At 55.6% G+C, this 27,090-nt stretch overlaps 4 protein-coding genes across 4 annotated transcripts; 2 read left to right on the top strand and 2 right to left on the bottom strand.

Annotated features, from left to right (window-relative positions):
• Positions 1-379: 379 nt before the first annotated feature.
• On the top strand, positions 380-8,598 carry NCLIV_035510 (conserved hypothetical protein; the record flags this gene model as incomplete). The annotated part of the gene is made up of 12 exons (XM_003883753.1): positions 380-872; positions 1,274-1,599; positions 1,820-1,901; positions 2,097-2,341; positions 2,992-3,094; positions 3,294-3,469; positions 3,765-4,160; positions 4,975-5,292; positions 5,816-5,881; positions 6,547-6,588; positions 7,687-7,750; positions 8,282-8,598. 12 exons carry the CDS (start codon positions 380-382, stop codon positions 8,596-8,598), a joined length of 2,628 nt encoding a protein of 875 aa, XP_003883802.1.
• Positions 8,599-10,539: 1,941 nt separating this feature from the next.
• Positions 10,540-14,035, bottom strand: NCLIV_035500 (conserved hypothetical protein; the record flags this gene model as incomplete). Its single annotated transcript, XM_003883752.1, has 3 exons — positions 10,540-11,623; positions 11,996-12,880; positions 14,001-14,035. The coding sequence occupies 3 exons, from the start codon at positions 14,033-14,035 to the stop codon at positions 10,540-10,542; spliced, it is 2,004 nt and encodes a 667-aa protein (XP_003883801.1).
• Positions 14,036-15,544: 1,509 nt separating this feature from the next.
• Positions 15,545-17,596, top strand: NCLIV_035490 (putative porphobilinogen deaminase; the record flags this gene model as incomplete). The annotated part of the gene is made up of 1 exon (XM_003883751.1): positions 15,545-17,596. One exon carries the CDS (start codon positions 15,545-15,547, stop codon positions 17,594-17,596), a length of 2,052 nt encoding a protein of 683 aa, XP_003883800.1.
• A 1,192-nt stretch (positions 17,597-18,788) lies between these two features.
• On the bottom strand, positions 18,789-27,050 carry NCLIV_035480 (conserved hypothetical protein; the record flags this gene model as incomplete). The annotated part of the gene is made up of 11 exons (XM_003883750.1): positions 18,789-18,905; positions 19,285-19,968; positions 20,323-20,409; positions 20,827-21,453; positions 22,348-22,411; positions 23,102-23,195; positions 23,592-25,127; positions 25,592-25,705; positions 26,089-26,125; positions 26,556-26,614; positions 27,014-27,050. 11 exons carry the CDS (start codon positions 27,048-27,050, stop codon positions 18,789-18,791), a joined length of 3,456 nt encoding a protein of 1,151 aa, XP_003883799.1.
• Between the last annotated feature and the right edge of the window lie 40 nt (positions 27,051-27,090).

Below are 27,090 nucleotides of genomic sequence, written 5' to 3'. Positions count from 1 at the left end.
TACCTCCGTCTTCCCTTTTCTCTTTGCACGCATGTTCGTTCTCAGCGCGCGCCGGAAACTCTCCCCGGGTGTCTACCGCCCCGATCCAAGAGCACTTTTCCCGCCTTGCTCCACCGCTTTATCCATTTCAAATCCGCCTACTCTTTGACGCGTCTCCAGCGGAGTCCACCTCTTCATCTGTTACTTTTCCCCTCGGCGCTTCCTTCCTCTTCGTCTCCAGCTTGTTCCTTCCGCGCCGTGTTCTGCCCCACCGGACCTCGATTTCGTTCCGAGCTCCTCGGGTGTCTCTTCACACGCTTCCCCGCTTTCTCCCCACTTCCGTCTGCTTCCATTTCCCCTCCCATCTCACTTGTCCCCTCTCTCTCCCCGAAAACGCACGATGGGACAAGCCTGCACGCGTCAGCAGGTTCTGGGCCCCAGTCGCCGGGGGGATGTGGCGGAGGCTGCCGCCTCACCCGAAACCGACTCTGTCTGCGACGCGACACAAGGCGCTTCGCCCGGCGCACGGCAGGGCCAAGCACGCAGCCAGTCGGGCCCTTGTCGGGCGTCAGAGCGAGAGGAGGCGAGGAGGTTTGCTTCGTCTCCAGGCGGCGCACCTTCCCGCCTCCTCGAGGGCGAAAAGTGCATGTACACCCGGAAGAAGTGGAAGCCGGCGAGTCCCTCCCTCGTGTACTGCCTCATCAACAACCTGGCAGACCGTCACTTGGCTGTCGTGTTCGACTGTCGAGAGCGAGAGAAATACGAAGCGAATCACCTCCACTACGCAGTCTGCCCGTGGCGAAACGCTCAGGACGTCGCTGCTGTTCTCGAATACTTTGAAAAACACGGAGCGCCGCTCGTCGCCAACGCCGATATCCTAAAGAAGCCAAAAGGTCGCATACACACAAGGCCCACACAGAAGAGTGGCCGAATCACAAACTGTTCACGCTCAAGTGACACACGCACCTACACGTTTACCTCCTCCCATACACATTTATGCCGTACACCGGGCTTCTTGGCATCTGCCTGTGTTTACCTCGTTTGGCCGCTTTCCGTTGCAAGCTCGACACGCGTGCGGAGGGGGTGACATGCGTCGCGCCTCGCGTATCGGTGGGCTTTCCATGCACCATTTTCTCATGTGCGGCCCGTATCTCTCCCTTTCGTTCGCTCGCAACCTCTCTGCCAATATATATATATATATATATATATATTTATATATACTGGCATCCACCTCCACCAATACGTAGGGTTTTGATGCCATTTTGTTGGCATTTCGGGTTTGGTTTTTCTGTAGGTTTGTCGCCTCCGGCGTCCAAGTCGGCAGCGGCAAATCCCGCAGCGCGTAGTCCGCGGTTTGTTTTTCCGGCGTTTCTCTCGCGGACCCAGACACTCACGAGCTCGGCGAACGGCGCGGCAGCGGAGAAGCGCCAGGCGGGGAAAGGCGCCGGAGACAAGACGCCGCCGTCTCCGCTGGTTTTCACTCCGGAGGGAGGCGCCTCGGAGTCGACTGCGCCGTCGCTGGTTGTCGTGGGGATGACTTCGGGTCAGCTGGATCGCGAAGAAGCACGAAAGGCAGAGGAAGCGAACGAGGCGAGAAGCGGCGGAGACGCCCAAACCGAGGTGCGGGAGAGCAGAGAAAGTTACAATCCTCGTCAGCCGCCCCTCGGTTCCCCCGCCCGAGGAAGGAGTCTCACCAGAGAGGCAAAAGATCGCAACGCTCACGTGCAGTTGAGAATGTGACGTGCCGCCCTTGGAAGGGGCGTGGCTGTTTAGGCGGGCGGAGAACTTGTCATTTAAGGTGTCGACGCCTGTCCTTGTATTTCCCATGCGGTGCATGCAGATGGGAGGAGAGAAGAGCGCTGCAACCCCCGAGGAGACGATCGAAGAAGGCCACAAGCTTGAGGCCGAGACGCTGAAGCCAGGTAATGTTTCTTCCTGTCAATTGTGAGGGCGTTGCTCGTCACTTCACTCTCTTCAACAACCGCCGGACTCGTCGCTGTGCCCCTCTGCCCCGTTCTTTTCGCGTCTCCGTGTGCGGGCGTCTTAATTCGAGTGTTCTCTCATCGACTCTCTTGATCCTCTTGTGTTCTTCGCTCTCCGCCGACTGTCTTTCCCAGATCGGGCGACTGTGGCGGCTGCAGCGATGAAGAGAGCCCGCTCCGCGCGTTCAGCGACGCTCCAGGAGGGGCCGGGAACTCTCGTTCCCGCGTCGCAGTTCCCTCAGCAGACTGACGAGGAAGACGAGCAGAAGGCGGAAGAAGAGACAGAGCCTCGCGCCGCCGAGGCGACTCCCGAGGGGGACGAGCCTAGGAGACTTGTCGCCCTCAAAGCCTGGCTCAGAACCGTTTGCAAATTCCGAACGGTCGGGCCCAAGTCAACGATACTCAAAAGCATGCAGCCAATGGCGGACGATTCGAGTTCTCGGGGTTGTGGAAATCCACATCAGTAGTTACACCTTCATAGAGATACATCCACACGCGTGCAAAACCATACAGATTTTGCTGGATGTATAAAGGCACATGTAGATGCCTTTTTATGAGCATTTACAGGTAGATACAGATAAGGATAGGTGCTACGTGACATGGAAATATGGATAGATGTAGATAGATAAATACATTTATGAAACGTGTACACAGAGAGAGACAGATAGGTTGTTCTAGACCTATTTTGTTGCCCGTGCATGTACACGTGAATATATTTGTATGCAGGAGCACTGGCATACATATGGGCTGAGACAGACGGAGATGAGGGATCGTGGGTTTGCGTCCTAACCACCAGGCCATAACAGGCAAACCTACGAGCGCGAGGTTCTGCTTTTTTTAGGCGCATGCGCTATCTGCATGAGGCTGACCGGGAACCTCGTCCTGCTCTTTTTCTCCGTCGCATCCTGTTTCAGATTCTTGTCGTTCGTCTCTGCGTGACCGTGGCTGTGTCGCCGTCCGCACCTGCTATCGCTTTTTCTCTCCTTCGGCTGTACTGGATCTCATGTCTGATGCCTTCTTCCTGGTTCAGGTGATCATGTACGGCGAAGGAGACGACGACGCTCTCCTTCTGATGTTCCTCAACTCTCTCCTCGACAGCGGCGCACGCTTCAAAGCCGCTATTGTTCTGGCCGGTAATGCATCTCTCGTTCCGTCTCTCCGTTTCCTTTTCGTCAGAGCTTCTCCACCTGTCCTTCACTCTATTCCTTTTCCCGCTTTCCATCTCCAGAATTATTTGCTCTTTTCGTCTTGCCGCGTCCCACAAATGCATTCACAGAACGTGACAGGCCTTGCTTCACCGTCTTCTCTTTCTCTTTGTCTGGCCGTTTGCAGGCGGCATTTCCTCGCTCGGCAGTCGCTACAGCCCGCTGCTGATCACCTCCGACCTTCTTCTCCCTGGTCCTGTCGAGTTGATTCCTCCTTTTCAATCTGTCCCGAGTCCGTCGCCTCTCTCGCAACATGCTGGCGCTGCTTCGGCCTGTCGCCGGACGGCCTCGAACCTCCAGGAGGTACGTCGATGCGAAATGTGCGCTCTTCCGAGCTTCGCAAATTCTTCCCTCCTCTCCCGCTGTGACTGTCTCTCCGCGGCAGCTGCGTCTCAACGTTTTCTTTCCCCGGTTCCTTGACTCTCTTCCGCGACGTGCTCGCGTCTCCTCGCTCTCACCGCGATCCCGTGCACTCGCCTTTCTGCGCGCCTTCCCCAGTCTCCTTCTCTTAGGATTCCCTGGGTCGGATGCGCAGCTCGCCTCCTCTGGCCGCGTAACCCTGTATTCAAAGTTTTTCTCTTGTCGCTTTTCTTTTCAGTTCCAAGACATCGCAGCCCGGGGCAGTGTCAAGCGCCTCCCGAGCACGCGGCGCGTGCTGGGGCGCACAAAAACCGTGGAGACTGCGGCGGCGTTCTCGGTGTTCGTTGCATGCACGCCCTCATTAATCCATGAAAACGAGGAAATCCTCAGACACTTTGGCATCAAAATGGTGATCAACCTGACGCCAACGGCCTGCCCTCTGCCTGTCGCTCCTATCCCCCAAGCTGCGCCGGCGTCCTCGCCGTCGCGCGTTCGCCGTCTCCTCTCTGCATCTCCCAAACTCCTCGGCGGATTCGAAGTGCACAACATGCCTTTCACAGACGTCGCCTCTTTCCCGTTTGAGGATGCTGCCGCCCTCCTCAGGCACGCGAAAGAAAGCAACGTCGCCGTTCTGGTAAGGCGGCTACCCCGGCCTCGAGAGTCGTTCCAAAAATGTCGTAGGACTGCGTCATGCATTTGTACGTATCCACAGAGACGTGCATACGCAGAAGTATGTTGGGAGAGTGTGTAATACTTTCGTGAGGCGCTGCGCTCGGCGCGCAACGCGTGGAACGTACCCCGTTGAGGTAAAAACCTTGATTTGTGGGTTTTCGTTCAGGTGTACGACTACAGGGGAGAGAACACCGTCGCTCCTGGAATCGTCGCCTGGTTCCTCATCGACGAGGGGCATGGCGTCATTCAGACTCTGAACCACATTCGACTGCGCTTTCCGCTGGCAGAGGCAAGTCTTTCCGCCTAATCGCTTTTTCACGCATGCACCATTTCCTCGTTCCGTGAAGGGTTCCGCGTCTCTCTTTTTCCCTTCTTCTTTCTGACGGGGCTGTCCAGCAATGGCCGCCAACAGACGTATCCATTTGTATCGATATAGATATCTATGTCGGTAGAGATATTGCTCGTCCGATTTCGGTTCGTGTCTGTCCATCGTCTCGCGCATCGCTCCCTAAGTATCGGATGTGTCCTCCCGCGATCTGCCTGTCATTATGGTCATCGGCAATTTCGCTGCCAAGAGCTGCATTTCTCTCTCCTCTGGTTTAAAAAAGTCCCTCTCGCGGTTCGTTCTCCCCGTCGTCCTCTCTGGACTCTAACGGCAGCCGACGACACCGCAGCTCTGTTGAAGGCGGTCCCTCTCAGACGCTCTTGCGCTGTGTTTATTTTCCCCGCGTGCATGCATCCTGGAGAGTGTCTCTGTCTCGTCCGTGCGCGCGCAGATGAATCCGGCGCTCGTTTCCGAGCTGCATCGCCACGCGGAGACTCTCGCCAAAGTTCCCTCTTCAGGGGCATCTTCTGCCTCGCAGCCTGCAGCAGCCGCCTCAGCGAGGAAGGCGAAGAACTTTGCTTTCCATGTCCTCCCGTTCGGGCCTTCCAGGAAGGGTGACGCTCCAGGAGACGAAGGGACTCCAGAGACGAAAGAGCGGGAGACGGAACAAGAGAAACACGAAGCGAAAGAAGCGCCCACTCCCACGCAATCCTTCGGAAACGGACCCGCGAATCAGACCACACCCGAGGCGCCTTCGCCGCATCCGCCGGTACGCCCAGCGGCGTCTCTGGTAAGCCACAATGACGCAACACACGCGCGCTTTCACCTGTCAGAATATGCACGCGGAGATTGCTCATCATGCCGAAGAACGGGCGTACAAGGCAGTGTGAAATGGGAGCTGAAATCTGTAAAAGGTGGCATGAGAAAGGCGAGAAAATGAGGAAGAATGCCTCAGGCGGATGTGTGCTGCAGCGCGAGGGAAGCACAGCCCGCCAACCCACTCGAGAGAACTAACGCGCGGTTTTGTGATTCGTGTACATACGGGAACGCGTTTTGAACGCGCAGTTGCACATCCGCCTACGACTGGGAAGAGGCGCAGATCCTTTTCCTACGTTAGCAAACAACACGCACACAAGATGAGGCCTTCTCCAGTCCGGTGCGTGGCGTCCCCCCTGTCGCTTCGCAAGGGGCGGTCATATATATAAATATATATGGATTAAATGTGTGCAGACACACTTTTACATTTTTGCATGAGGGAGCATTTTCTCCTTGTTTGCTCGTCCTTCTCGCAGCACACCCTAGGATCTCTGTACACCGACGCGTCGCCCGTTAGCCCGTTGCCTGTGCTTCGAGAACAGGTGAGGGAAGGAGCGCGCGTCCGTGTCGCCTTCCTCGTCGCATGCCGCCTCGCGTTTTCCGCGAAGCTTTGACATATCGGCTAGGCTGGCGGTCAGCCCCGAAGCGTGCACGCAAAGCGTCACTTATAAATACACCTATATACTTAGGCAGATCTGCATTTGGAAACATGATTCGACGAAAAGGCCTCAATTTAAGGAGGGATTTCCGTACGTGCACAGGCAAGAGGAGAAAAGAAACGCGAGAGGTCAGACGACGTGGCAACACACGGAAAAACAGCGCGTCGTCCCATTCCGTGTGTGCTGCGCTAGACAGAACTGCTGCGCCGGCCGATAGGGTTTCCGAATAACACGAAAGAAGATACCCTAGAGTTAGATACACTGAGTTACACATACATATATAGAGATATAGATATATATGTTTGTGTGCGTTTCTATGTTTGAATGCGTTTGGACGCCTGCGTGTATCTGTGACTCTGTGTGATTTTTGAAAGTATGCATCGTCGTCAGTGTGTGCGTACGACCGCCCCTGCATGGGATGGGGATTCGCATTCCCTCCGTACGTCGTGGCAGTCTGACGCGGGTTCGTTCCGCCTTCGGCAGCCGCGTCACAGTCGCACGTTTTTTCTATTGTGCTTTCCGGCTGTGTCTGATCGTTGTTTTCGCAGCCGCAGGAAGAGCTGACTTCTCACGCACCCCTCGAGGAGACGGTAGGCAGAGGAAGGGCAAATTCAGACAGAGCAGGCATGCTGAAAACCGGAGTTTGCGCGTCTCCCTCTCACGCGCGTTTTCCTCGACGCGTCGTTAAAATCCTCAAATGCGAAAGTGAAAGAAACGCCTGAATCGGTGGAAGACTCGCGCACGTTTGGCTGCTTCTCCATGTAGTCGAATACACGCTGTGGCGTGCTGCCTCTCCCGTACTCTCTTTCTCTCTTTTTCGCTCTCTTTCTCTCTCCTCTCTCTTCTGTCTCTTTCTCTCTCTCTTTGCTTCGCCTGAGCAGATACACTCGGCAAAAGTCAGAAACGCCTCAATCGTTCAGAAGCAATCATGCGTAGGTGTTACTCTCTACTTTCATGCATTGCTATATACAGACACTCAATTTTACAATCGTATCTATCTCCGCTCATATACATATATATATATATATATATATATATATGTTAGGGTGGAGACGACGGCTCTCTGCATGCGTTTCTCTGTGTTTTTCGATCCGCCTTTTTCTTCCTCCTGCGGCGACAGGTTAGCTGCGCGTTGGCGTCCTGGCGTGAGACGGTGTCGGCAGAAGAGGCGGAGCGCAGCATCGCGACTTTGAGAAAAATCCTCTCAAACATTCTTCAGCATCCCACAGACGAGAAATTCCGGCGGCTCAAACTGGTCAGCTTTGTCACTGCAAACGCTGCGCCGGCCAATGCTCCTGCAAGCTGGAAGGGCTGAGAAAAAGACGATTCGAGGTCTCAGATGGAATCACGCGGTTGGTCTTGGTTCCCTCTTCTCGTTTCCCGCGTGTTAGAATTAAACATGTTCTCGTAGACACACTGGTATACGCAGAATGGAAATAGCTATCGCCATGAATCTATACGCATCTATACATCTATGCGTATATATATATATATATATATATATATATATATGCATATATATAAGAAGCGACACGGTTATTGAGAGTGTGCAGCTGGCTGCATGTAGATCTTTTCAGCGATCTGCTTACGACAGAGAGAGAAAGTGTTGGGGCGCCGCCCTGGAATCCGCATGTGCTGTCTGACACGCTCAGCCGTCTTGTTTGCGATATCCTTTGCGACTTCCGCAGACGAACAAACGCTTTCACGAGTCGGTGGGCTCTCACCCCGAGCTGGTGAAGATTCTCCTCCTGGGTAGGCCTCAGAAGAGACGGCAACGACACACAAAAGCGACAGAATAGAGACACAAAGGAGACAGATCTTTTGCCGCTTCTAAAGTCTGCGCCATCGTGCACGGTGCACGTCTCCACCCTCGCACTTTCGTTGTCCACGCAAACGCTCGGGAGACCCAACCGCAAGCATGCGGGTGTCCATGAGTAGATATATCTAGGCAGCTACAGGTAGGGAGATATAAGAATTATGGATGCGTTTGTGTTTTCGAATGGTTCCAATTCCATGCTTGCGACCTGGGATGCTGAATCGCTGCTCGCCTCTCATACGCTAGCGACTCGTGCCTCGGTCTCGTGTCCCGTGGCACATCTACGTCACATGCACGTAAGCATGCATATATGTATGTCTAAATACATGTATATCGCTAAATACATCTATTTCGCGAAATGCATATATCTGTCTGTATACGTGCGGGATTGTTTGGTTTTTTGAAATCGTACGTTTCCTTCCCGCTATGTGGTACGCGTTTTCCATCTTTGTTTTCGCTTGTTTCAGCCGGCTTTGTTCTACATCCTGGCGAGGCAGTCGAGTTTCCCTCTGACGCGCCGCTGCATAAGTTGTCGGATCTTCTCGCACTGCTTCCGCCCGCGAGTTTGAACACGGCTTTCGGCGGGACCGGTCGTGAACAGGATTCTTCGCTTCTCTCAACAGGAAATCTCTCGACTTCTGTTCGCTCTCTCGCTCCCTCGTCCGCGCTCCAGACGCCGGAGGTCGGGCGAGACACGGGTTCTTCCCTCTCCTCTGTCCCGCATGCAGTCGCGTCTCCCGCAGGCCGCGCCGCGTCCACAGGCGCGACTGACGCGCAGACCTAAGCGAGGGGGAAGGCGTCTCAGGCTCGTCGGCCAGCTGAGTCTCCGAGGAGGATCGGTCGGGGAAAGTTCTCGAGAAGAGCCTCCGAGGAGTTGCAAGGAACACTGAGACCGACACGCAAAGAGCGGACAGACGCGAGCGCGTGGGCGCGACCGCTGAGCGGGAGGAAGAGCAGGAAACGGGAACAGAGACCAGGAAAAGCAAACGCGGAAGAGGCGGTTCCTCAGTGAGAGATTTTGGACGAGGCGGACAGGGATCATGGGTTCTTGGGGACGATTGCAACCGCATGCAGTGCGCCTTCTCCGCCCAGCTTCCGTACCGACCAGTTGACGAGGACCTCGATGCGAATGAGAGCTGAAACGACAGTTCAAAATCATTCAGACGACGAAACGGAGGGAGAGAAATATGGACAGCGCCCTAGGGGTCTGTGTATGTTGAAATGTGGAGATGCATCGGAGGGGAGTGGGGAGGACGGCAGCTAACATGGAGAGAGCCGACGCGCCTCAGACTGAATGCGCGCCGAGTGTACGAACCATGTCTGAAAGAGCGAGACGCGTCTCGGGATCCACGTCCCCTCTTCTTCTCTCCATTTAGCATGGGCGCGTTTGAGCAGGTGCATGCGGTTACCGTCGCACACCAGTGTCCCTAATCTACAACTGGATCTACAGTTCCATATATATACATATATATATATATTCATATATATACATAAATTTATATATATATATATATATATATATATACATATATACATATATACATATATATATGTAGATACGTATGCCTGTCTCTGTGCATACAAACGTCTAGGTGTTCACACAGCTCTCTCGGGTGTATCTCGATATGCATGCGTCGACGTGAAAGGGACTCGCCGTGCGAGGTGCTCGCTGCATTTGCCTGTGTGGAGATCAAAGGGCGTCTTCTTCGAACGAAAAAACCCAAAAGACTTGGCGGCGCGACTACATGTCCCGAGCGGCTGCGCGCGCGTGGCCGAGGCGCAAACTGCGCATTTCCCACAAACCATGCCTCAACATACAGCGAACCCGCGTGAGTGTACCCGTCCTCGGAGGACGATTCGTGGGTTTCCCTCGCTGTACACTGCGACGAGCCTCTCTGCGAGGAGACAAAAAAACGGCGACAAAGTCGAATGCGAAGGAAAACAAAGATCGCTCAGGCGTGGCGGAGTCTGAGATATTTGTCTCCTGGGAAGGGTTCGAAGGGGGAAACGCGCCGCGCGCGAGCGTGCGAGAATTGACAAAGATCCCAGAAAAGAGGGAAGAGAAGTATCGCGCAACACAGAGGAAAACCACGCACCACAAAAAATAGAGAAAGGACCACACAAGAGACAGATCGGAGGCAACCGCGCAGTCGCTGAGAAGCGAGAGGGATGCATACATCGCACGAGCCGTTTGAGAAGGAAAACAACGTCTTTCACTCCAGTCGACTCGAGAAAAACTTAGCAGAGCATGACGGTCTCAGGTGCGGCGACTCGCGACACTGGAAGCAAACGGCGTAAACGTAAGAGGAGTCGGGTCTTTTGCGCAAGTCGAAATGGCGACGTAGAGCAAAAAACGGACCGATGTGATCAGCCATGTGCACACATAAAACAGATATCCCAGGACGGCGCCAATGACTGCATGCCTCTCGGCAAGAGAGACAGGATATCCCGGCACTTTGGAAAACCGAAACAAGGTTTTCTAGATGAACTCTAGCTCGACACACTTCTTCCTACATCAGTGTTCTTCCCACATGCGCCCCTTACAAAGGTTTCCACATAGAAAGAAAAATAGACGCATGCACGTGCATGCATATATATATATATATATATATATATATATATATACATCGATGGGGTTGTACCACTCGGCGTGAGGCCTGGGAAGGCAATGAGCGACGTGTTTGCGCGGGCAAAGAGTAGTTGGAGAGTAGCCAAGCGGGACGGTTCATTTCTTTCTCTCGGTTGCCCATTTGTAGACAGGGGGTTCACCGGCGTGGCCTTCGCGAACGAGTTTTCTTCTGCCTTTTCCTGCAAGGTCAGACTTCAGCTGGAGTTTCGCGGCGAGCTTCGTGAGACGACGCGCATGTTGCGTGTCCTGCGCGAGGCCCTCTAACCAGTTGCGAGGCTGCAGGCTAGCGTTGCCTTTCCGCGTCTTCCGTCCTGGAGTCGGCGCACTGCCTGTCTCCTCGTCAGACCCGACAGAGTCGGAACCTTCATCCGAGAAGCCGTCGAAACCTTCCGAGGAACCCGAGTCACTTTCCTCGTCGCGCTTCGCTCCGCCTCGTTGACGCCGCAGCCAGCGACAGGGAGTCTCTCCGTCCTCGTCACTCTCGACTTTGTCAGTCTCTTCTTCGCTTTCGGCATTGTCTCCACCTTCGTTTTCGTCACCTTCTTCACTTTCGTCTTCACCTTCGCCGCTTCCGCCTTCGCCTTCTCCGCTTTGGTCGTCACCTTCCTCGTCTTCCACATCGTCAGAGTCGTCTGCGTCTTCCAGAGAGACGGACTGGCCTTTGTGGGGGTCAGCCTGTCCAGCGAGGACCGCGGCATGCGTGAGAGTTTTTTCGATTCGTTTTCGCAGGGTTTGGCGCTTGAGATCGACGAGTTTCTGGTCGTATCTGAGCGCTTCTTCCTCGCGCCTCCTGCGGCCTTTCCGCCGCTCCTGGACCTTCTCCTGGCCTTTCCGGGAGACGAGCTGAGCGCTTGCCTTCGAGAACGCAGCTTGCTCCGGCGTCAAGAGAAATGTTTGCCCGGCGCTCTTCCCTTTCAGCTTGTCGACTCCGCCGCCGACCTGCTTCGCCTTGAGCATGCGGAACGAAAACTCCTCCTCGTTTCGCGTGCGCGCCTTCTCGGCCAGATGCGCAATCAGTCGCTGCTGGGTCTTGTACCGACGCGAACGGACCTTCCAGTCCTGCTTCTTCTCCAGGAAAGGATACTTGTGACTCCGGCGGGCGTCCTGCGTACGCTCCCGGTAGGCTCGCCGCTGAATCAAATTCTTCGAGTTCGACATCGTGAGAAAGCCAAGACGTACGCTGGTCAGAAAAGAAAAGGAAACGGATGCACTGCCTCAACCAAACGAGACGAAACGATTAAGAGACGACGAAGAGAGAGAGAGGAAAGGAGCGCGAACAGAAGGCAAAAAAGGGCGAAACGAGGGCGAAAAGAGGGCGAGGGGACCACGAAAGGATGCCAGACACTATGGATTCGAGGAGGGGCGATTTGCAACTGCAGCTGGAAGAGGGGGATTTCGCTTGAAGTGGAGACAACTTTAAACCCAAATGAATGGTTAGGAGTTTGTCGCTTTCTAGCTAGCGGACTGTATCCTCGTCATCGTCCTAGCCTTTCTCTCCTCTCGTTCTCTTCGTCGGTCCTCGCGCTGGCGTTGGAGGTACTTGCGAGGCGACCACCTGGTCACTTCGATTAAAATGAATTTTACGGGCAACTCGTCTGCCGCGAGTTCGGTTCCTGCCTCTGTTCGAACTCCGATTTCTCTTTGTTCTAAAACGCCGCCTCCCACCTCTTGGCCTTGGCCCTCTGCACTCCTCACACGCTTCGCGCCTTCTTCGCTTCCAACACCTTCTTCTTCTCCACGCTCTCGCCGGCGACTGTGGGCTTCGCCGGGGGTCTCGGCAGCTCCTTGTCCTGCCTGCGTTCCCAAAACGGCGCCTCGCTTCCTCCGTTGGGTTTCGGCGTTTTCGCCGGCGGATTCACGGTCCTCAACGCACGAAGAGAAGGCGCAGTTAGGCGGTGAAGGTTCCGCACGACGCTCTGCGCCTTCTCCACTGCCGGATGCAGCAGCCGATGAGGAAGCGAGAGACGGGGCCGACGCCTCGAAGCCGGGGGGAGAAGAAGATAACGACAAGCAGGAGGGATCAGTACACGAAGGTGGGACCCACGAGGAAGGCGGCGTCTCTCTCTCGTGTGTCAGGAGAACGCCCCGATGAGGGTGGAGACTCTCGGCGTTTTTGCCTCGCTCGAGTGCGCAAGCCTCCTCGCTGGTCGGCAAAATCGCTGAGAGAGTCTGCCCTGGTGCGCAGACACCCGCTTGCCGGAAAGCTCCACCAGAGAGCGTGGGAAGAGCCAGAAGAAGTCGCTTCGACACAGACGCGCAGAGGCGAGTCGCGGCTACAATCTCTCTCCACGTTGGCGAAGGGAACTCAAAAGAAGACAAGTCGACTGCCGACGAGCTGGAAGACAGTGAGGAGGCAGAGGAGAAAGCGGAGGACGAAGAGGCTGAGCAATCGGCTGAAACGTGAGGCTGTTCAAGGGGGAGGAGAAGAACTCCAAATCTGCGAAACAGACGCATCCAGAGAAGAACAACAAATGAAGCATTCCGAGATCCACACAGATATCGACCAGCAATTACCCCAACGTATATATATATATATATAAATAAATATATAACTATATATATATATATAAATATACGATGCTCAGACTTGCGCAGATACGCCCCTCTCTGTGCATATACAGAGGTTTGCGTGTTGGACCTCTTATTCGACATGAATTTTTTCGAACAGGCGAAGAGCCTGAACTCGGATATTTCTGTCCTGACTCTCCCTATCTGGGAGCGTCCCGGAGGAGCCCTGAGAGGCAGGCAACTCGCGTCAGTGCGGAGGAGAAAGCGCGCATCTTCGTCGTTTTCCCTTCTTCATTTTTCCCGTCTGCATGTTTGCGCCTGTGCGCCGTACTGTGCATGCGCGTAGTCGGAGGCTCGGGAGTAGAGGAGAAAGTCGACACCGAATTTTAGGCCGCAGCGAACCAACCAGTCTGCCTTCTCGAGGCGGCCTTGAAGCGTCTCTCTGAGGCGAGCTGGAGAGAAGAGGTGAGACGGAAGCGCGCGCAGAGAGGAAGAAGCTTCAGAGGAAGACGCAGGCGGAGAGAATGAGGCTGAAGGGGAGGAAGGCGTAGCAGCATCCATGGAGAAGGGGGACTCCCCAGAGTACGTGGGGTTGCTCTCCACCCGCGGTGCGCAGCGGCGCAAATACGGCAAGCACGAAAGGAAGCCTACAGAGATACAAGAAGGCGCCTCGGAAGGTCCAGAGTCAGTTTGAGACAGAGCGCAAGAGGAACATCCGTCAAGTTGAAACTAAACACACGTATGTGGGTTTCCTTCTGAATGGATGTGGATGTGTACGTGTATGTCGCGAGAGAGGTCCTAGAGAAACAGAGATGCCTGGAGAGGCAAACGAGAGAAGGCAGCGGCGAGAGTCCTGTACTTTCCAGTGGCAGTCGGACTGACGGAGCTCGAGACGGGGCATGAGAGAGACAGAAGTTCTTTCGGATGACAGAAAAGGAGGCGCCTCTCTCAGTGGGGGTCGAGATGACTGCAGACGTTTCTTTGAAACTGTCCCGCTTGATCACACGGAAAACGAGTCGAGGGAAAAACACTCGCGGCAGTCTTCTTACGCGTGCTGGAAGCAGAACCAGCATGCGGAGGGCATCGACCTGCTGCGGAGAGCGGGGGCGCCGTGGAGAAGGAAACGCCGTGAAATGAGTGAATGGACAAAGAAATGAAGGAAGGGAACGTTCCGAGAAGGAAACTGAAGAAGGGAAACAGACACGCGGAGAAACCTGCCGCACGCGCGCCGCTGATTTGACACTGTTCGCGGAGCCCGAAAAGCAGGCTGCATGCGCGATCGCTGGAGGGGCTCGAAGGCGAAGCGCTTCTTGTCGTACAAGACGAGGGATTTACAGTTCGTTGCATGCCGCGTGTTGCAGAGATTTTTGGACTTGGAAACAACGAAACACCCCCCGGTTTCTCCCGGGGCTCTTGAAGTGTACGTACACTGGAGCCGGCGGGTGTTTTGAGGGGCGGCTGCTGGCTTCCGGCGCGCAAGACACTCATGGCAATCGGTGGCATTCTGTCGATTCTCTGTTCCTTCGCTTTCTTTGTCTTCTTTCTTCGATTCAATCCTTCTTTTGCTTCGCGGCCGATAGTTTCCTTTCTGTCGAAACGCCGCGCGAATCCCCAGCCAACCCCGCGGCCTCGGTCTTGCGCGTGTGCGTCATGAAGACCCACGAGCGAAAGTGGATCTGGACGGCCGCGTAAAACCCCCTGGAATTTCGTTTCAGCATCAACTGCGGAGACTCGCACATGCGCAGCATCCCCTTGGTTTTCGCCTTTCTGTCTTCCCCTCTTTTCCATTTCCTGGCCAGGACTGTGTCTATGCGCGACAGACCGTGCCCCGCCCACGAGGAAATTCGCACACCATCAAAGTCTTTTGCACTCTTCTTTGCGTTACTGTCACAAAACACAACGTTTTCCAATTCACCTCGCGTCGGAGCGCCGCCTTTCCACTTACAGCTGTTCCTCCTGCCTTTCCCCTGTGCATCTTCCTCAACAAGGTCGTGCCGCTTGGCTGCGAAGACCCCGAGAGGAAGCAACGCGCTCCCTCTTTGCGCCTCGTGCTCTCCTTTCCTCACCATCCTTCCTCGACCAGCGAAAACACATCATGGAAGAAGGAAGATATCTTGCCGCGGGTGCGCGATACAGCTCCAGGAAAAGTTCCATGGACTAAAAAGCTGTTGGAGACGCCACCGGCCGTATGCACGACCTTCAAGGGATCAGAGGGATACAGTTGTTCATTCCCGTCTCCTATTCATATCTTCTGCGGTATTGTGTGTCCTTCCCTCTGTATCGTCTGGGTGGTTCTCTTTGTCCTCTCATTCTACATTCGCCGCTTTGTCCTGCTCTTCTCTTTCTTCCCGGTCTTCCTCTTCACTTCGTTCTTCCTCACTTTCACGCTTCTCGTGCACGCTTCTCATGCACGCTTCTCTTCAGTCCATTCTTTTCTGTTGTTACTTCCTCACCTTCAGCGATGCGGGGATCTGTTCACTTCCGCCTGTCTCCTGTCTTTTCTTTTTCTCTTTTGTTCGTCTGAAGCGCCAGCGTCCCGGCCCTGTCTCTTTCCGCCACGTTCGCCTTTTCTAGCGTCTGTCCTGTTTCCACCATGGCGGATCCGAGGGCGCGACGAGCTTCATGGGGGGCGAAGGGGAGGTCATGTGCCGCATTTCGTCGGTGTCTTTTTCTCGTTTTCCTTCTATTCCTCGCTCTCGGCGACGACGCGGCAGAGAGACGATCCGCCCCATGCTTTGCACAGGCTCTCGTCTCGTTCTCACGTCCGTCCTCGACGAGGTCTTCTCCTTCGTTGTCTCCTCTTTCCTCGTCTTCGCCTTTCTCCCTTTCCGGTTCTGTCGCCTCATCATCAAAGGCATCTCCTTGTCTCTCGTCGCAGTCTCTCTTTACATCGAATCTCCATCCGCCGCCCATCCACGTGGAGTTCTCGCGGGTGTCTCCCTCTCTCGCTTTCGTGTCTCTCGGCGTCCCGCGAAAGCGGTTGCAAACGACTCGTCTCTTCTCACGGTCCTCTGGGAACTCCACCTTGCGTGTCGGCTCTCGAGCGTCCCCTCTCGCCCTCGCTCAGGCCCGAGAATTCGTCTACCGCCTCGCTCTCAAGTTCCCCCAGTCCTTTCCACGCGCACACGAAATCATCCAAACATCCCTCGCCACTTCGTCGGATTCCTTATCTCCTTCTTCTCCTTCCTCCTCTTCTTCTCCTTCCTCTTCTTCTCCTTCTTCCTCTCCTTCTCCTTCTTCTCCTTCATCTTCTCTGTCCGCTTTTCTGACTTCGCGCTTGCATCTCGACTCTCAGCTGGAGTACGGGGAGTTGTGCATTGTGCCGCTTCAGACGACAGGCGACTCCGCTTTGCATCTTCCCCTCGCCCAGCTCGGGGGGAAGGGACTCTTCACGAAGGAGCTGGACGTGGCATTGCTTGCAGGCCAAGTCGACGTCGTCGTGCATTCGATGAAAGACGTGCCCACAGAGCTTCCGCCGGGGACGGAGATCGGCGCCTTCCTCCCTCGCGAGGACCCGCGAGACGCGTTCATCTACGCGCGTCAAGAGCCCCGCCCGTCCCAGGAAGACGCTGACCGCGAGGCAGGCGAGCCGGCCGCCTCGCGGGGCGCAGCTTCGGCCTCAGCTGCAGCCTCTGGAGACTCGGGCGTCTCCCTACTTCGGTACCTCCCAGCCGCGCTCTTTCCTTCCCTGAGACACTGCGAAGGCAACGCGCCACATGACACAGGAGAAAAAGGAGACAAAGAAAGAGGAGAAAATGGAGAAACCAGAGAGGCCGGCGAATGCGGGGTGGAGAAGGAACACTTCGGCGATGCGGGGAAACCCATATTCGGCACCTGTTCGCTCCGGCGCCAGGCTCTCCTGCACGCCCTCTTGCCGCCCGGGAGCTTCCACCTCATGGGGCTGCGCGGAAACGTGCAGACGCGCATGCGGCGTATCGAGGAAGGCAAGCTCGACGCCACTCTCCTCGCTGCCGCCGGACTCAAGCGGCTCTGCCTGCTTCCTTCTCTCCTCTCGCCTTCGCGTGATTCGGGTCCTCTGGCGTCGCCTCTCGGCTGCGTCTCAACGCATGCGCGCGGACGCGCATGCGTCGAGGCCGTGCTGTTGCCCGCCGAGGTCTTTGTGCCGGCGGTGTGTCAGGGCGTCGTCGGCGTCCAGTGTCGATCCGCGGACACGCGCATTCTCTCGCTTCTTCACAGCTTAAATTCGCTTTCCTCTCGAGGCCAGGCCAGGTGCGAACGGGCGTTTCTCCGGGCCCTCGACGGCAGCTGCCGAACGCCGATCGCTGGTATTGCGCAGTGGCGAGGCGTTACGGACCGTCGGCAGGAGACCACACAGCCCGAGAGAAAAACTCCAGATGAGCGCACAGATCGCCGAGACGTGAAGGGCGGCGAAGAAGGCTGGGGAGGCCATCCAGACTGTTTTACGGAGAAGGCGGAACTGCGATTTTGCGGGGTTCTCGCGACACCCGACGGAAAGCACTTGTTCCGCCACGAGCGAGCCGTCCAGGGTGTACGTACACCCGAGGAGGCCGAAGAGCTCGGCCACGCAGTTGCGGAAGAAATCAAGAAAGCAGCAGGAGCTCCACGGCTCGCAGAGATCAAGCAGGAGGTCACCGAGGGCTGGAAGCATTTGAAGACATTTTGAGCGAGGGCCGTGACAAGCCAGGTGCTCGATTTCCTCGCAAAACACGCATGTCTGCTGCTGCCTTTTTCCAAGCTGTTCTCCGAGCGCAACGATACCCGCGCAGATGCCCCCCTTCGCTGACTGCAAGACAATTACGCATACATCCATCTGTATGTGCCTTTCTCCTTATTTATTTATATATATATATATATATATATATATATGGCGACATCGTCAGCATCTCGATATTACCGTCTGTAGGCACTCCTTTTTTTTCCACTCCCATCGTTCTTCCCCGGTCGTGCGCCGTTGCACCGACGTTCCCCTTTCCAGGCCAATTGTCTTCTTTCCTTGTTTCCTGTCTTGTCTCATACGGCTTTTCTACTATGTTCTCTCCGTTGTTCTTCGTCAACTCGACCAACAGAGCGTTTCATTTTTTCCTGCTGTTTCTCACCGAGGCGGGCACATCTCTTTTCGTGCCCAGTTCTCTCGGGTGGCTCTCTCTGCTCTCTTCTGGGCGTTGCCTCTCACTTCATTCTTTGTCTCTATCTCCTGATCCCCCTCTCTATCTCCCTCTCTATCTCTTTCTCCCTCTCCATCTCTTTATCCCTCCATCACTTTCTACCTCGCAGAGTCCGCTGTCTAATCTCATAATCCTCTCCGTTTCTTTCTCTCTGCCTTTCTCTCTCTTTCTCTCTGCATGTGCTTCGCCTGATGTGCGTCTTTCTGGCTCTTTTCCGTCTCTTCTTTCTCAAATCCCGCACAATCAATCTCGCGAAAGACGCGCATGTTTGGTTCATTCAGACGCCACCGTAAACGTTCAAAAGAGATCTATCTTTCGCACGTTCCTTCTGAAACGCCTTCGGGCACAGCGGGCCGCAGGCGCGACGCCCAAAACAGGCAGACACAGCAACGAAAAGCTAAGCACATTGCCGGAGCGTTTCACGTTTAATGGCCAAACAACATCCACAGACTCGTTTCCCAGGTGTGAGGCGCAAAAAAACGCGTCACAGCTCTGAGCCGTCGTCTTATCTTTCTTCACCTTTTCGAGAGTCTTCGTCCTCCGCGCCGGCGTCGTCGCCCCTGTCTCCCAGAGAACGGCGAGAGACAAAAAGGAAAAGAAGAGCGAACTCGCAGCCACTTCACCTTCCTCTGTTTGCTAAGGAAACGGAGCGAGATTAACCAGTCTTCTCCTTTTCGTTCCGCTCGCCTCTCATCTTGCCTCGCCTGTTCGAGCCTCCCGCGACGCCCGCTGGAACATGCCGAGGAAAGTCGCCCTCTCAGATTCCCGTGCGTGCGCGCGTTGGCGGTGAAGCGTCTTGAGCAGAATCTGATAGAATGCAAAAAAGAAAAATTGAGAAGAATGACTACGTCTCCGGGCGAACACGAAATGCAGAAGCTGTCGGCGACACCTGGAGTCTTCAAACAAAGACGTCCCTGGATGAGAAGAAACTCGCAACGTGTGGAGAAAGCGAGGAGACGAAAGATCGATCGAGAGACGAGAGAAAAGGGACGAAGGCCGACGCAGGTCACAGAAAAAAGGTGCGTATCGCGCTTTGCCTGCCTCCCTCCCCCCAAATTTCCACATCTGTTCCTTGCTGTCTTTTCTTCTCTGTTTCCTTCGGCGTCTGGCCCGTCTCTCTCCGCGTTTCTCTCGTTTCGTTCTCTCGCTTCTTCGGTTTCCTCCCAGACTCTCCTTTCTTTCCTACCTGTATAGCAGAATCCTCCGGCTCGATCGTCGCCGCCGCCTTCGCCGCCTTAATCGCCTCGTCGGTCTCTCCGCCGTCACTCAAAGCTTTGGCCTTCCGATAGAGCGCGACACACCGGGCATGTTGAAAAATCTCCTTCTCCTTCTTCTCCTCTTTCTTCCCTTCCTTCAGCTCTTCCTCTGTCTTCGCCTTCTGGCCCTTCCCCGCCTCTCCCTGTTCTTTTTCCACCAACTCGAGGAGCAACAGGGACACCGTCGCGTGCCGGACAGCCGCTCGCCACAGATTTTGCCGCAGGCAACAGAGAGTCCAGTTGTTGAGAACGCTCGTCGCGAGGCGCGTGACTTCCGCCAGGCTCAGCTCGCCTTCTGTTTCTCCTCCGACGCCTGCATGCGCGTCGAGTCTCTCGGGCAGCGCGGACCTCCCCGCGGCAGACTGCGACTGCCTCGCGTGCGCTTCTCGCCCACCCCTCGGTTTCTGCGGCACGAAACTCGCGGAAGAACCTCCAGTTCCCAGGAGAGAAGGAGCGGAAGATGAAGAGATAGCTGAGACAGTGGAAGCAGTGGAGGATCCCTGTGATGTGGCGAGAAGCGGCTGCAGCCGCGTCGCCTCTTCGAAGGCCGGAAGGAATCGGCACACGTCGAAGGCCCGAGCGTACCGATCGGACGCAGCAGCCAACCATCCACGCTGCAGGAAAGAGGCAAAGAAAGCGATTAAGAATCAGAAAAAACAACACAAAAAGAAGGATGCGACAACGCGGAACGGCAGCCGAGACATGATTGCTGGAGAGACACTCGGGAAGAGACTCCGCAGACGGTCTGAACACGGTAGAGGCCTTTTCGGTCTTCGAGACGCAAAAAAGGAAATAGACGAAATGCCTCAACTGCAATCCACCATACACGTATATATATCATCGGCACCCCGTGGGTATATAGTATACAAAATGTATATACACGTATATGGACTTATATATATATATATATATATATATATATATATAATGGATAGAGAGAACTGAGGAAAGATAATGAGCTGGATTACCTTGAGGAGGAGATTGCCTTCTTGTCTGAATCGTTCCACCAACTGGATTTTCTCGTCAGGCGTTCCTCGAGCCCACAAGTCTTTACTCTGACGCAGCGAATCGCAAGCGCATGCAGAATAGCGCCAGAGTTGATGAGACGCGCGGCAAAGGAAAAACGCGTCAGGGAAGGGAGCGCAGATCAATCGGATAGACGGGATGAAGCCTTTCACGGCGGGCTGGCGAGCGGAGACGGGAGGACTCGCGAAAAACGTGGGCGAGGCAAGAGGGTAGAAAAGATCCCACGAGACACCCGAGTCGTTTTTTTCTCGCACGCTGTCGAAGAAAAGAGGCGTCTTCCTTTTGGAGCGAGAAATGCAAAGGGTAGATTCACAGACCTGAACTATGTAGGAATGAAACGGAACAAAGTACATTACAGAAGAGTGGATTTTCTCAGGGAGAAAGAGGGTTGGACTGAACAAAAAAGAAGCTGAGAGCAGACGTCTTCAGAGAAAGTTGTTGCTTACCCGATCGAGAATGGACGCCATCCAAATTGTCACGACAACTCGGCTGTCTTCGCTCTCTTCTCTCGTCGACTCTGTCTCCTGGCTCTGTCTCCTTTCTTCTCTGACTGCTTCGTCTAACATTTTCTTGATCGCTTCTTCCCCTTGCCATTCGACTCGCCTGACTGCGTCTCCGCTGCTATCTCTGCTCCCATCTGCCTCCTCGCGTCTCTGTTCCCCGTCCCTTGGATCTGCTTCTTTCTCTCTTTCTCTCTCTCCTTCATTCTCTCTTTCTCCCTCTCCTTCATTCTCTCTTTCTCTCTCTCCTTCATTCTCTCTTTCTCTCTCTCCTTCATTCTCTCTTTCTCTGGCTGTGTTTTCGCGGCCTTCTCGCCCTCCCCACTCCACTTCCTTCTGCCGCACACAGCGGACGACGGCTTCCAGAGTGCCCTCATCGACGTTCGCGCGAACGAGTTTCTCAGCGGAGCTCGCTGCGCATGCAAGACTCCCCCCCAGTCCTCTTAAAACGCCACCGGAGAGAGACAACGAGGAAGAAGACGAGGAAGAGGGAGCCGCAGAAGACGAAGCGCCCGCGGAATGACGAGACGCCCGGCGCGTAGCAGGCGGCGGATCGATGCGCCACAATCCCCCCTGAAGCGCATCGTCAGAGACAGCGAAACGAAAGGACAGGTCGGCGCGAGAAAAAAGGAGAGAGGTGCTCTATGGCGAGAAGCCACAACCGCAAAACCACAAAAACAGGGCTACACAAGGTGCTGTATAGACATCGCAACAGCCGCTGGAAAGGCGGAGAGAATCGCGGCGACAAAAGGAACGGGAAGAAAAGAAGAAGCGAGACGCGCAGGCATCAATGTCCCCTCGGCGTGGCCTCCCTCTCTGTACATCTCCCTTTTGTTGACCGCAGTTTGTCTCCCACGTTCTTGCCTTGTGGGGTCGCAGCAATCTATGCACCCCACTGCGGATTCTCGTTTTCCGCGAAAAGTGTCGGAAAGCGAAGTTCAGATCTGGCGAGCAAACAGCTCACAGGCAACGTACCCATGCGGAAGCCGGGAAGCTCTGTTCCCCAGCTGCAGGCGAAAACGACGAAACGGCACAAGACGGCGCGTGTGGTGCCGCGGAAGCTCTCGGCAACGAAGGCGGCGTGAGGCTGTACGGCAGCGTCTGGACGGCGTGAGAGAAGAGCGGAAGAGAAAGTTCAAACCGTCCCACATCCCCCAACTTGAGACACTTCACTGCTTCCTGAAGCCACGGTGGCACACTCCAATCTCCGAGTGTGAATAACAGCCAAGTCCCCTCATCTCTCTCTCCATCGTCTCCCTCTCCCTCATCACTCTCTCCATTGTCTCTCTCTCTCTCATCTCTCTCTGCTCTGTCTTTGGATTCTCCGGAATTCTGGCGCGTCGGCATTTCCTCTCGGCTGCTGTGTTGCTGCTTCAGCGCATCGGACGAACGACAGAGAGAGAGGGGACACTTGAGAGGGCGTGCGCGAGAGAGCGAAAGAAGAGAAAGAGAGAGAAAGACAATTACAGTCGATCCTTCCTCAGGTCTCCAGTTGACCGGCACGGTCGGCGCTCTTCCTGCGTCTCTCTGTCTGCAAGGTGCACAAAAGAAAGAGCAAAACAGAGAGTGAGGTGGAGCGTGCATTCGACGAAAGACACCGAGAAGAAGAGAACGGGACAGTGCGAGGCACGGCGCGCGACCGGACGAAAACGACAGGAAAGGAAAGGATGGTGAGCAACCAGAGAAACTGGGCTTGCATGGGAAATAGAGAGGCTTTCTTCACGGAGAAGGAGGGCGAGATCGCCAGAGAAAGGCTGAAGCAGAAGGAAGGCGAAGGCCTGCGAATAACCGCAGAGTGTTACCAAAACACACGCAATCTCTCTACAGTGCACATGTGTGCCTACACTAATACTGGATGGAGACGTAGGTAGGCAACTGCAGCTTGATAGGCTTCGATGTGTACGTGGACAAACGGATAGTCTTATATTCGCGTAGAGACACAACGGCGAAAATATCTGGAGAGGGCGAACGTCGTCGCCCATGGACGAGAGAGGTGTGGAGGGGGGAATGACACGAAAACCGAGATCTCCTCAGGCCGACGGAAACCGCCTCGCTGCATGGAAAAGTAGGGATGTCGTGATGGCTCGCTGCAGCCGCCTCGCGTGTTTTCATGTCCCTCTTTGGAGCCTCAACTGGCGGCTTTGAACGCGCGTCGAAAAGTGAAACAAGCAGGGAGAAAAAAGGAAACACACATGGGAGCGGAACACTTTCGGCGCCTTACCCTTCCCCGACAAGAACCCTCTGGCGGTCCTCTGCGTGGCCAGTCAGCAGCGTAAAGGAAAACCTGCCGAGACTCTCCGAAGCGTCCACGGGGGCTGAGAAGACAACGAAAACAAACAACACAGATCGCAAATGCCCACAGGCATAGATATGCATTTGTATATGTTTGTATCGGCGTTTCGTTCTCGAAGAGCGTGTAAATAGAAAAAAGATTCGGCAAGCACTGGGGAAACAGCAGGACGTGGCTAGACACACCACACGCAGAGCCTTCAAAATCGATGAGAGAGAACCGAGACATCCACACACAGTCTCCTCCCGCTCGCCATCTCGCTAAAAAGAGGCCGTGCGATGCGCAGGCGAACCGATTTTTAGAGAGACAAAACGTTGATTGTTTTCGGAGTTTTCAACTCAGAAAACCGCCTCGCGCGCCACGGAACCGCGGAGAGCCCAAACGGCAAAAACGGACGTCTTTTCGCGTCTCCCCTGCTTACAGGGGACACAGATCGTGGCGCGTGGGCGCCAGTTGGTGAGCTTGATGTAGACGTGCAGAGCTTCGCTGCATCTTTCCGGGTTCGGGTCTCCAGCGCGTACACACCAGCAGGCCTGCGTCGGCATGCAGCAGCACTTGCTTTCCGTCGCCGCGCTTCCTTCGCTCTCCTCGCTTCCGCCTTCTCCGACGGGAGCGCGACGCCTGTCCGCGAGCGGCAGGCCGCAGCATGAACAGGTCCAGCTAGCTAGAGCCGATGCATGCAGCGTCTCGAGTTGCACGTGCTCGCCCTCCAGCGTCAAGAGCGTCTCCTCGCCTTGCTTCATGTGCCGCAACGCCGTCTGGAGACCTCTAATCGGCACGTCGGCCATGGCAACCTCTTGGCACCGAACCGTCCCTCCTTGTTCATCTTCCGGGTTTTCTGTGGTGGCGAGTGCAGGAGACGCAGGCGATGGTCTTCCGTCTTCTCCTGAAACGCGTCTCTCGACTTTGCAGCACGAAACACCGGGGGACGGCTCGTGGCCGCAGCCTCCCTGTTGGGCACCTTCAGGGCTGCATCCTGGGGTGTGAACGCTCCCGAAACGCTCTGTCTGTGTCTCAGCCACACGAGACGCGACACTCTGCGCAGTGCATGCCACTCGTTGTCGGTCTTCCGAGTTCACTGTCTCCTCTATCCCTTCTCTGTTCTGCTCGTCCTCTCGACCGACGTGTTGTCGCTGCGACGCTGCCGGGGTTCTGTGCTCTGCCGAGTCGTCGCGGCCTTTCTCGGCGTCTCCTGCAGGCGAGTCGCGCTCTTTGGTCCCGCGCAGAAGCTGCTTGAGTTGCAGTTCTCGGCAAAACGCGTCTTTGCAAAGGACCGCGAGGGAAACGGAAACGAGGTCGTTTCGCCCCGGCGATCGCCATCCTGTCCCCGGCCGCAGCACGCGCATTCGGACGCCGCCGTCCTCGGTGAGCCTCCTTATCGGTTGAATGGCGAGAAGCTGAAGAACGACGCTGCTGCGCGCTTCTCCCTCGGCATTTGCCTCGCCGTGGTGTCTCTCCTTTTCGCGCCTCCCTTCCTGGGAAGACGACGCAGGACAGGACGAGGCAGAAGAGAGGGACGGCAGCGGGGAACGAGACAGCGACGAGGCCCCAACTGCATGCGCTGCGGGAGAGGAAGAGGGGACATATGCTCCAGAAGGTCTGGGCGACGCAGGCGGCAGGCGTGCGCCCTGGGGAGATTCGACACTTCCGAGAGACAGGCCAGGAGAGCTCCCGCTCTCTTTCCGTGGTCCCTTCTCTTCCTTGTTGTTTTTTTCCCGAAGCGCGCGGAGAGTCCGGCGCTTGCTGGCGAGCTCGCTCTTCCGAAATGCAGCGTACGAGGACGGGGGGAAAGCGGAGGCGACAGAAGACGCGGAGGCTTCAGCGCGGGCCGCCAGCGCAGCTGGAGAATAAAGATAGTTTTGCGCAGCTCGCAGATGCGCCGCAGGCCCGCTGACGATCGCCACTTCGCCGGGGCACATGCGCCGCGCCGCCAGACTCAGGAGTTGCGGGAAGGACGCTGTACGTACACCAGCGACGGCACACGAGCTCCACGTGGCTAGCCGAGAGAAGCAAAGCAAGAACGACAGAGGTGAGGTCCGGAGGAGAGGCGGGAGAAGCGAGGAGGTGAGAACAAGAAGAGAGAGGAGAGAAGTCGAAAAGAAGTCTAGAAAGAACAAGGACAAAGGCACGATGTCCGTGGGAGGGAAGATGCAGAGAACACACACAACGGCGAAAAGCGGAAGAGTCGTGCCAAAGGGAAGGCGTGAGTGCAGAGCGCAAAAGAGAGAAGCATAGAATGGGGCGAAGAGAAATGAGGACGGGGCAGGTACGCAAGGTTTACTTTGGCATTGTTTCGCGACGTCTCGTTGCGACATGCACCACCGTCTGTTCAGGAACTTGGAATTCTCGTCTCTTTTACTTTCCGCGGATGTGGATCTACGTCTCTCTTTTTCTTCGCACTGTGACAGTCCCGCGTCTCACCGGATTGGCCCAGCGTCGTCCACTGAGGCTGTGCGCCGTCGAGGAGCTGCAGGAGCTCGGCGGTCTTCTCAGGTGTCCCTACAACCGGGGTGGACGCCAGCGGGAGCCAACGGACTGGGGCAGAAAACGGCGGCACGAAGGAAGAAGGTTAGATCAAAAAAGATGAGGGAAATCAAAAACGGAACAGAAAGAGAAAGCGCAGCTGCCAGTGTCGAGGAAGGCAAAACGGTGAGGCGCGCAGGCAACGTTAGAGATGGAGAGGGACGAAGGCAGAACCACAAAGTTCGGCGGAGGCCGCCCAAACGAGAAGGGAGAAGAGCGAGGTGAATCAGAGGAGGAGGCAGGGAGTAGGGAAGAAGCCGCACAGGACACAGAACAGGGAACAGGAGGAACGGAAGTGCTGCGATCTCTGCTGACAGAAGAAAACACAAGACGAGCGTTCTCCCGGAGTGAAGGAGTCCGAGAAGGGTGAAGGTTGCCTGTCTTCAACTACGTACCGCAGATCTCATCTCCATAGCCTGCATGCAAATGCCCCTGACAAGGAGAGAAAAGAGGGAAACGGTTCCGCTAGTTCAGAGCGCCGATGGAACGCTGAGACGCCAGGCTCCGGAGGGGCAAAGAAGGCGAGGGAAAAAGTGGAGAGAAGCAACTGCGAAGTGAGAAGAAGAGAGGCTATAGAGGAGGCGGGAAAGCGGAGCGACGGAGAAAGACCGATTGACGCACAAAAGCAGGATTCGAAAGGGAAGAACCCCGAGGCCAAGAGGAGCGGGAGACACAGCAGATTCAGATAGAAGGGGGGAAGGAAAAGAAAAGGCAAACGACGACGGAACGCGAAAGAGAAGAAGTGGACAAAGGAAGGAAAGCGACGCAGGAGATGAGAAAACGCGACAAATGAACGGAGAAAGCGACTTGCCTGCCCGAGAGAAACAAGCGTTTTGGTCACACTGCCATCGGGAGAGACTACTGCCACATCGCCAGCCTGAGGGCACGGAGGCTCGTCGTCGCTATTGAAGTTCAGCTCCGCTGCAAGAAGACAAGCAGAAAAAGAAGGGAGAGGAAAATGCAAGCAACCTGAAGAGGGGGGAGGGCCGGGCCAGCGAACGGGGACAGAGAAGGGCAGTGGAGAAGGCTCGCAGGGGCTGAAGCGAGCTTGTGGCGGGTGACCACGAGGGAATGGAACCTTCGGGGTGCAGGACGGTTTAGAAAAAGAGAGGGTGAAGAGAGGAGAGGGACGAAGCACGAAAAACGGGGTGGGGTAGTCAGAAGAAGGGCGGGAAATCTGTTACTTCGATAGCCAGGAGAAACACAAAAAGGCGAGACAGGCGTGCAGATAAACGTTGCAACGTTACAGCGTGGAACAGAAACGAGACATAAAGGAGTCCAGGGGGTGGGTGGGGAAGCGAAATCGCTCATTTCACTCACGTGGGAGGTCCGATCCGGACTCGAAGTCGCTCTCCATGGCGATTTTTTTTGTTCAGGGAAAGGAAGGCTCGTCAAAG

Source organism: Neospora caninum, chromosome VIII (assembly GCF_000208865.1).
Source record: "Neospora caninum Liverpool complete genome, chromosome VIII".
In the NCBI taxonomy this organism is placed as follows: domain Eukaryota; phylum Apicomplexa; class Conoidasida; order Eucoccidiorida; family Sarcocystidae; genus Neospora; species Neospora caninum.
Note: the sequence above shows the minus strand (reverse complement) of the source record. Positions and strands in the feature narration are given on the sequence as shown.